The sequence below is a fragment of the Engraulis encrasicolus genome, chromosome 23 (genome assembly GCF_034702125.1).
Source record: "Engraulis encrasicolus isolate BLACKSEA-1 chromosome 23, IST_EnEncr_1.0, whole genome shotgun sequence".
NCBI lineage: Eukaryota > Metazoa > Chordata > Actinopteri > Clupeiformes > Engraulidae > Engraulis > Engraulis encrasicolus.
Window position 1 is genome coordinate 26,317,584 of NC_085879.1, and position 10,000 is coordinate 26,327,583.

The following is a 10,000-nucleotide window of genomic DNA, read 5'->3' on the forward strand; positions in this document are numbered from 1 at the left end:
AAGGACCTAAGCACTGACAGCACTGACAGGGGCCCTTAAGGAGGCTCAAAATTCGACTTTTTTATGGGGCTCAAATTTTCTGGCGGCACCCCTGCTAAGCTGGCAACTTCTAATATAAAGCCAAGTCAAGACCGTTCCATACAAATTTAGAAAAGGGACAGAATCATTAACTTTATTGAACCTCATGTCAATCAAGTGTGTTTGTAACAATGTCTCAACAACAATCACTGCTGACAGGAGGTGTGATCAAATGTCAATGAATGTCAGTCATCTTTCAGCCCTGCGTGCGCTTGCAAGGCTTGAAGGTGTCAGGTGTCAGCTTCCTTACCACACGACACAGGTGGAAATGAGACTGCATTGTTGAAATATCTTGTAACCGACCTCAATTGTTCTGTCAAACATGGTCTGCTTTGTCAAAATGAACTACCAGCAGTCTGTTGGCATAGGCCTCACCCAAGGGAATATGAGAGTAAAGACTATGATGTTCAAATTGGTGGGACCTAGTGGTTAGGGCAGTGGTTCTCAAACTTTTTCCATCATTCCCCCCTTCAGAGGGTCTGAATGCTTCCGAGCCCCCCCCCAAGCAACAACAGTACTCACGCAGACTGATTTTGCGATCAAACAAAGAGGGTCGAATGCAGATGTGTGTTCATTTCCTATGCTATTCAAATTCATGACAATTAATAATATAATGTTGGTGAGGGCTTTAAACTTATTGAGTTATTGGCGATACAGGAAATCATTTCCTTGGGAGAAAAAAAAAACAAAATCAGATGTCTCACGCCCCCCCTGAGATGCCTCCGCACCCCCCCAGGGGTGCTCACGCCCCACTTTGAGAAAGACTGGGTTAGGGAGTTGGTCCCACATTGCTCCTGAGACTGTAACCAATGCCTTCTAATATCCGTAAGGCGCTTTGACAAAAAGCATCAGCTAAGTGTAATGTAATGTAATGTAATGAAACTGACCTGTTCCTGCAAGAGCGCCATCTGCTGTCTCATCTCTCCCTCGCGGCGCCTCAGCCTCTTGTTCTCATGCAGCATGCGCTCGTGGTCCTTGTGCTCGATCCGGTAGTCCGCCTCGTACAGCTTCGTCTGCAGGGGAACGAGGGAGGGGGGTGTGGGGGAGATATGGGATATGGTTAGTCTGCCTCGTACAGCTTCGTCTGCAGAAGAAGGAGGGAGGGGAGATATGGTTAGTCTGCCTCGTACAGCTTCGTCGGGGGTGGGATATGGTTAGTCCGCTTGGAATAGCTTCGTCGGGGGGTGGGGGGGGGGGGGGGGGTGTATGGTTAGTCCTCCTCGTACAGCTTCATCTGGGAGGGGGGGGGGTATTATTGGCTCAGTCCACTGTTTATATTATAGATGGACCTGTGCTCTATAATTGACAGCACATTGAGTTGCACCTGTGTATGAAATGCGCTATACAAACAAACTTGCCTTGCCTTGCCTTATAATTGGCCTCACATAGCAGCTTCTGGCTTGAGAGGGAGGTGAGGAAGGGACGTTGTCCCAATTGACTTAAACGACACATTTGTATCACTTGAATTTACAGTTCCTTCGTGTGTCACTGTGCACATTCGTAGTAGTGAAAGCGAAAGTAAAAGTAGAGGAGTACAGTAGAGTAAAGATAAATCATCTACTGTAGGAACATAATGTACACATCTACACAACATAAAAATATGCTAACCCGGTAACACTTTATTTTAGGGATACATCTATTAGCACTAATACATACAATGTGCCTGTATAAGTAACTTGTAAGGCATGTACAAAGCAAAATCAAACATTTGTTAGGCATGTATTCGCAAATGTCTTGTTCATGCACAATAAGGGATTTATTATTACCAATTTAACCTTAGTAAGGACCTAGTAGGCCTTAGCGTTTGCTTAGTAGCCTACATGCCTTACAAGTTACTTATGCAGGCATTAACATTGTATGTATTAGTGCTTATAGATGTGTCCCTAAAATAAAGTGTTACCGCTAACCCTAACCCTAATCCTGTGCAAGGCTACAGTATACACAATGTAAAAACAACTCCTCTGGGCTTGAAATTCAGCCTTGTCAAACTTGTGGTTTGACACACGAATGGGCAAGAGTTGTGTTAGAGCACCACCAAGTGGCACGGCACTGACACTCCCGTTTGAAAATACAGAAAACTGGATGGGCAAAGAGTTTGGAATTTTAATCAAGAGGAATCAAAACACGCCCACTCAATGCAAAAGCGTGTGCTCAAGTTGGGTCTCCTAAGGGGGCGTTGTCCCCTCCTTCTTCTTCTCTTTTTGAGGTGTTTGCACAAGACGTGCGCTACCGCCATCTACAGTGCTAAGGGGACTTCATTTATTCTCAACTTCAGGACTCCGAAGGTCTCCTAACCGAAGGTCTCCTAAAGGGGCGTTCACCAGACATGAAGTGGATACTGGTAAAGAAACAAAAAGACTTATCTCTGTCTAGAATATCTCTGGTATGAGGATGGACAGTCCAATCCCCAAGATGGAGTAGGCAAAATGGGCTGCAGTACTACATTTCACCACTGGGTGGAACTCTTCTCTAGTTATTTATTTTGAGACTGCACGTGAGGCGTGAGACTGCACAGGATTTCAGTGGAAATAGAAGCCTCACAGAGCAATTGCTGTGTGTTATGGTGCAGGTCTCTCTCTCTCTCTCTCTCTCTCTCTCTCTCTCTCTCTCTCTCTCTCTCTCTCTCGCTGTGTGTGTGTGTGTGTGTGTGTGTGTGTGTGTGTGTGTGTGTGTGTGTGTGTGTGTGTGTGTGTGTGTTTGGTTGTGAGTGTGTGTACACATGTGTACACAGACAGTGTGTGCAGATGTGTGTGCTAATATTTGTTCATGTGCATGACATTTAAAAACCTACCCTTGGTCCTAACGGTCTTGACCTGGGTATGTGCGTGCGGTGCGTGTGTGTGTGTGTGTGTGTGTGTGTGTGTGTGTGTGTGTGTGTGTGTGTGTGTGTGTGTGTGTGTGTGTGTGTGTGTGTGTGTGTGTGTGTGTGGGTTGTCATTTCAGATGGCCTTTGGGTCCCTTAGGTCAAGAGGGGTCATGAGGGTCCTCAGTATCAGATGTGAGTGTATCTCTCTCTCTCTCTCTCTCTCTCTCTCTCTCTCTCTCTCTCTCTCTCTCTCTCTCTCTCTGTCTGTCTCTCTCTCTCCATCTATCTCCATCTATCTTTCTCTTTCGCTCTCACTCTCTCTCACACACAGACAAATACAGACACATACAGTATTTGCTTGCTGCGTCTCACTTTCATTTAGTCGTTGTACATGTATGCGTGTTACAGTAACTATGTTAAGAGAGTGTTAATGTATCTTTGAGACCGTGTGTGTTTGTGCCTGTGTGCGTGTGTGTGTGTGTGTGTGTGTGTGTGTGTGTGCGTGCGTGTGTGTGTGTGTGTGTGTGTGTGTGTGTGTGTGTGTGTGTGTGTGTGTGTGTGTGTGTGTGTGTGTGTGTGTGTGTGTGTGTGTGTGTGTGTGTGTGTGTGTGTGTGTGTGCGCGCCATACCTGGCATTTCAGAGCCTTCAGCTGGTCCTTGAGATCCTGCACTTCGGCGAGTGTGTGTGCAGAGTGTTTCCTCCCTGTGCTGCTGTTGTGTTTGTGTGTTTTGGCATGGCTACTGCCACCACCACCACCACCACCACCACTGCTGCCACTACTGCCTCCCCCAGCGCTGCGTCGGGGCTCCGAGGGGGACTGTGGGGGGCTCTGCTCCGTAAAAAATGAGTATCAATCAGAGATGTAAGTACACGTACTGTAAAAAATATTACATGTTACATATGACACTAGTAGTACACCCGTCTCCAAAAGAGTTGTCGCCTATCCATCTGTTTGGAATAACAGCTAATAACCTGACTTTCAATTAATCACTTGGCTTCAGAAGTCACTCATATGAAAGCTACAACCCTCCCGAATGAAAATGTATGTACAAAAATAAATGTCATGCACCAAAGAAAGATTGACCCTTTATTGAACACAGACAGGGTAGATTTTCACAAGACAAAAGTTTTGTCGCCTATCGAACATAATGTGAAAATGAGCAGACTAGTCACTTCAAAACACTTCAAATACACAGATCGGGTGTCATACTTAATCACTGAATCACTCTCACCTCTCCAGAAAATCAACTTTGGCATTAGTTGTATGTTTAGGGTCATTGTAATCATGGAAAGCAACACAATGAAAAACAATGAAGATCAATGAGAGATGGTGACATATTCGCTATTCGTAGAGCAATACATGTTTAACTTCATGATTTAATCAATGATAAAAGCTCTCAAACACCTGCAGCATGCATGCAGCTCCTCATAAGAGCTGTATCCGTACCATGTTTCGATAGGCGACAAAACTTTTGTCTTGTGAAAATCTGCCCTGTCTGTGTTCATTAGGGTCAATCTTTCTTTGGTGCATGACATTTATTTTTGTACATACATTTTCATTCGGGAGGGTTGTAGCTTTCATATGAGTGACTTCTGAAGCCAAGTGATTAATTGAAAGTCAGGTTATTAGCTGTTATTCCAAACAGATGGATAGGCGACAACTCTTTTGGAGACGGGTGTATGATATTACATAGTTATGTGTGCACATGTAGAAGAACTATTTTGTATGTAATTACGATTATGATGTTATGGTATTGTGCTGGTCAATTGTGTCTTTTTCTTTTTGTGCACAATTGTGTACACTTTTTGTGTGCAAATGCTTTGAGTGCAATTAAGGCTATTTTTGAGGAGGACGAAATATTATCTTCATCAGAATTAATTTCAACTTTTTTAAATATATATTTTTTTGCACTTCTTTCTGACGGGGCAGTGGAGGGGAGAAAGGTAATGAGTGGGGAGAGAGAGACGGGGAGGGATCTGCAAATGACCCCGGGCCAGAATCGAACCCGGGTCACCTGCATAGTAACCCAGTGCTCTACCATTAGGCCACGGCAGAGCCATTCATTTCAACTCTTTTTATTATATTACGGTACATATTATCACTGGTGATTTTACCGTGTGCTGAGGCCCGTTGCGGTGAGCAGCTGCTTTCTTCTGGTCTGGGGACTTGGAGTCCGACTTCGTGTCTGGTGGTCTGGAGACGTTCATTATACTCTGTATGGTGAGGGGGACAGGAGAAGACAAGATGGTACTGTAAAATTAAACTGTATGATGAGGGGGACAGGAGAAGACAAGATGGTATTGTAATATTCTGGGTCCTGTTTCTTTCTTGTTTTAAATAGTATATTTGTACGTGTATTTATATACAGTATATTTGGGGTTTTCACTATGCCTTTATTTAGGATAAGATAATTAGAGAGTGACATGAAATGAGAGGGCGGAGAGAGTTGGGTAAGGACCAGAAAAAAACTTTGGATCGAGATGATACCCGGGTCCCTGGATTTATGGTGTGGTGCATTAGCCCACTGAGTAACGGAGCCCCCTCAGCTCCTGTTTCTGTCCCATTTTGTCAACACAGTCTCATCCTCACTCTAACTCGTCAATTTCTGACTTCCGTTGACCAGGCAGCAATGTTTGATGTCGAGGGTATACCCGCTGCGTTGCATGTTGACGAGGTCGCCTAAACCTAGACCTATCCCTTTTTTTAAAATACTTTTTTGGGCTTTTTGAATTTATTTGACAGGATAATGAAGGTGAGGACAGGAAATGAGTGGGGAGAGAGAGGAAACGAGTGGGGAGAGAGAGACAGGGAAGGGATGGCAAAGGACCCGGGCCCGGATTCGAACCTGGGTCAGCCGCATGGCAGGCGAGTGCCCTACTCAAATGTCAAATGTGTCAAATTGCAACAGTCAGTGACCGTAAAATGTAAAAAAGAAATATACCGTTATTTATTTAATGGTAGGCTTTGGCAACCACTGCTGCCGGCAATTTACCATAAAAACAACAATTCTTTTTTTTACAGTGTGTTCCAAGGCAAGCCATGCCTTAATGTTTAGGTCATGGATTCAAATCCAATTAACATCCATGATTTTGAACAATTCGCATAACCTCTCTTTGCATCAGGGACTGTACTGAGTACATTAATACAAAATTATCAGTTGCTTTGTATACAAGTGTTATGTATGTGGACCTTATTCAACCCAGTCTGCCGTTTCCCTACTCTATGCAATGTATTGTAATTGAGGTTCGCCATGGCGACAATGCCAAAAACAGTTACATCTTTTAGCACTAATGCATACAATGTTAATGCCTGTATATGTAACTTGTAAGGCAAGTGCACTAATGTACTAAGCAAAATCAAACATTTGTAAGGTCGTTACTAAGGTAATATTGGTAATGAATCCCTAATTGTGTATGAACAAGAAATTGGCGAATACAACAAATGTTTCCTTTTGCTTAGCACATGCCTTACTACAAGTTACTTATACAATATACAGGCATTAACATTGTAGGGCTATGTATTAGTGCTAATAGATGTAACACTAAAATAAAGTGTTACCCAGAATTCATACAACAGTATGCCCAATGCTGCCAATCTCCAGACAAAATTCATTTTGAAAGACTGGATGTTTTTCACATTGGTGTCAAAAGTGAAAACAAATTCAGCCAGAACAGTCCAAGTCCAGGTGCGTCAGTTCATGATGCAGAACAGCTAGGCGGTGTTAAAAATACCCTGTCTCTTTCCTTCCTTAGCGCAGCCTGCTGTGTACCATACTCCCACCAGAGACTGTTTTGAAACCATGCCTGCAATTAGCAGGCCGTCTCGAGCTGCCAACGCGACACGAAAGCAAAAAGTCAGGACTGAAAGCCAGCATCACACACACACACACACACAGACACACAGAGGCACACAGAGACACACACAGACACAGACACAGACATACACACACACACACACACACACACACACACACACACACACACACACACACAGACACACACACACACACACACACACACACACACACACACACACACACACACACACACACACACACACACACACACACACACACAAAGCAAGAAGTGAAACCCTGCAGCATCGCACGCATGCACGCACGCACGCACGCACGCAAACACACACACACACACACACACACACACACACACACACACACACACACACACACACACACACACACACACACACACACACACACACACACACACACACACACACACAGACACATTTTTTTTTACGGTAGGCCTATGCCACCATCCAGGAAGAAACACATTAGCCAGAACTACTCCGGGGTGTGAAGAAGACGTGGCAGGGGTAAACGACGATCGCGTCAAGTTTGCACCTTACAAAACACCTCACGCACAAAGCTAGAGGCGCTAAAATGCAGAGAGAGAGAGACAGAGATAGAGACAGAGAAAGAGAGAAATGTGTCTTTAGCACTAACTAATCACAAGAGAGAGAGAGAGAGAGAGAGAGAGAGAGAGAGAGAGAGAGAGAGAGAGAGAGAGAGAGAGAGAGGGAAGCTAGCGAGAAAGAGAAAGAGAGAGAGAGAGAGAGAGAGAGAGAAAGAAACAGAGAAAGAAACACAGAGAGACAGAGACGAATGGGTCTTTGGCGCTAGCTAGGCTAATCGTAACACTTCACCTATGCCGTGGCAATTAATGAATGAGGGTGTATTTAGAGAGTTTAGCTTTGGGCTGGGCGGCCCTTGGGTTATCGCCACAGCTTTCATTCATAACTTTGCATCGGGAAACATGACTAAAGGGAGGAAGCCAGTGACTTAGCTTTCACCTAATGAACACACCTGAGTAAAAACCCTGGAGGACCTACACACGCGGGCGCACGCACGCACACACACACACACACACACACACACACACACACACACACACACACACACACACACACACACACACACACACACACACACACACACACACACACACACACACACACACACACACACACACACACACACACACACACACACACTGGAGGACCTGCATTAACCTGTAGAGGATATAGGCGAGTACATCTATGCAAAAAAAAGACCTAACCCCCAAAAAATTGATACAAAAGGTTTTTCAACTGATTTTGTTACCTCTAAGTGTCCTTAATAACATACTAAAAATCTAGGAAAATCTGACTTCAGGAAAGGTGTCATTTTCAAGATCAAAGTTTTTAAAAATAAAGGTTACTACATGATAATTACATTGGCATGAACTACAGTAACATGTTTTCAGGATCTGTTTGTTTGGAGTGCTGTTTGGGTGGATAAAGACACTACTGCTATGATAATATCCATGTGCTGTTTTGTCAGGGCACATCATCAGTGATGAATCATGGTGTCACTAGGTATTTTGGGTCTTTCAGCAGCTGAACTGAATAGACAGGAGCCACTACATGTGTAAGTAGAGGGCAAGGTGAAACGGTTGGTACTGGAGACAGACAATGTCCTGAAAGGACATAGGGCTTTAGCATAGCTTTCAGGTAAGCCAGAGTAGGGCCTGTTGTAGCGTCATAGGCAAGGGTCAGGGCCTTGTATTCAATTAGGGCATGAGAAAGAGGACATGACTGGGAAACTGAGGCTATGTGGTCAGAGAATGATAGATGGTCATCAACAATGACACCTAGATTTCTTGTGGCCTTATTTGAGGCAACAGTAGCAGAATCCATATTGAGCTCGATATCATGGCAACCTAAATCTTTGGCTGGGATCACCAGCAGTGCATTTGGGCGAGGCTCAACTGAAGGTTGCATTCCTTCATACTTGTGGATAGTTCAGAGAGGCAAGCGGAAATGTGTGTGACCGTGGAGTCATCTGGCACAAAGTAACTGTGCTTCATCGGTGTAACAGTAGTATGAGAAGCTGTGAGAACAGATAACATGGCCCAGTGATGTGGTGTACATGGCAAATAGGAGTCCCAGCACCAGCCCTTAGGACACCTCTGTGGAGAGGCTATGATTTGAGGACAGCTGACCTTGCCCTTGATACATGCTAACAATGATACCACCAGACTCAAAGAATGTCTGGAAGAACTTGAGACACATAAAACTCAATTATTTATCTAAGAGAGATGTTAAATAATCATGTTTTGAAAAAAAAAAATGCTAGCTGGTGTGTCTGCACAAAGATGTTTAGATTTACTACGAAACAAAAAGAGATGTCCATAATCTCTTCTGAAGATATCTTCTGGCTTACTAGAAACAAAATAAAAGAGTAATTTTGAGCTTGGCTTTTTCAGATTTTGAGGTTTTGCATTTTGAAATTTAATGCATATTTAATTAGATATAGTCCAATTACCATATTAAAACATAAAATTTCAGAAAACTTGCAATACATTTTTTTCTCACAAATATGTGAGTAATCACCGGATTAAGTTTCATGGTGATATCGGCAAGCTAAATGTTTTGGCCTATTCACCTGGAGTGTCTCTTGACCCTTATAATAAGCCTATGGCAGCCATGTTGAAAAAAACTCATTTCCCAAAGTCAGATTTTACTAGATTTTTAGTATGTCATTTAGCAGGTCCAATAGTAATAGAATCCATAAAAAAACCTTTTGTATCAATTTTTTTGGGGTTAAATCCTAAATGTACTCGCCTAATACCGTGCTGAATACATGAATACTAATGACCCCGAGAGTTTCATGTGTGTACTGAATGCTTATTTCTGCCATTCATTTTTTTTTACAGTCTCTCTCTCTCTCTGTCTCTCTGTCTCTCTCTCTCTCCTGCCTCCGTGCGAGCATTTGTGTGTACCTGTGTTGTGAAGCTCCAGTCTGTGTGTGTGTGTGTGTGTGTGTGTGTGCGCGCGCTTGTGTGTGTGTGTGTGTGTGTGTGTGTGTGTGTGTGTGTGTGTGTGTGTGTGTGTGTGTGTGTGTGTGTGTGTGTGTGTGTGTGTGTGTGTGTGTGTGTGTGTGCAGGGGCGCCGCTAGGGGGGGAAAGGTGGTACTGATTCTAACGGCCCGGCCCAACGCAGCACGGCCCTCGGCCCGCGGATGGGATAATAAAATATTATTATTATTATTATTATTATTATTATTTAGAAATGTATAATTACAAAGAAATAGTAATTGGAAATAAGCTTATTA

General features: G+C 43.7%; 1 protein-coding gene across 1 annotated transcript in view; it reads right to left on the reverse strand.

Moving 5' to 3' along the window:
* The window catches only part of si:ch211-153b23.7 (keratin, type II cytoskeletal 1), a 23,121-nt gene that overhangs the window by 1,615 nt on the left and 11,506 nt on the right, over nucleotides 1–10,000 (reverse strand). Inside the window, exons 5-7 of the mRNA XM_063189884.1 lie at nucleotides 5,001–5,099; nucleotides 3,514–3,714; nucleotides 966–1,091 (exon numbers count right to left, since the gene is read on the reverse strand). Coding sequence (XP_063045954.1) covers nucleotides 966–1,091; nucleotides 3,514–3,714; nucleotides 5,001–5,099 — 426 coding nt within the window. The remainder of the gene's footprint in view (nucleotides 1–965; nucleotides 1,092–3,513; nucleotides 3,715–5,000; nucleotides 5,100–10,000) is intronic.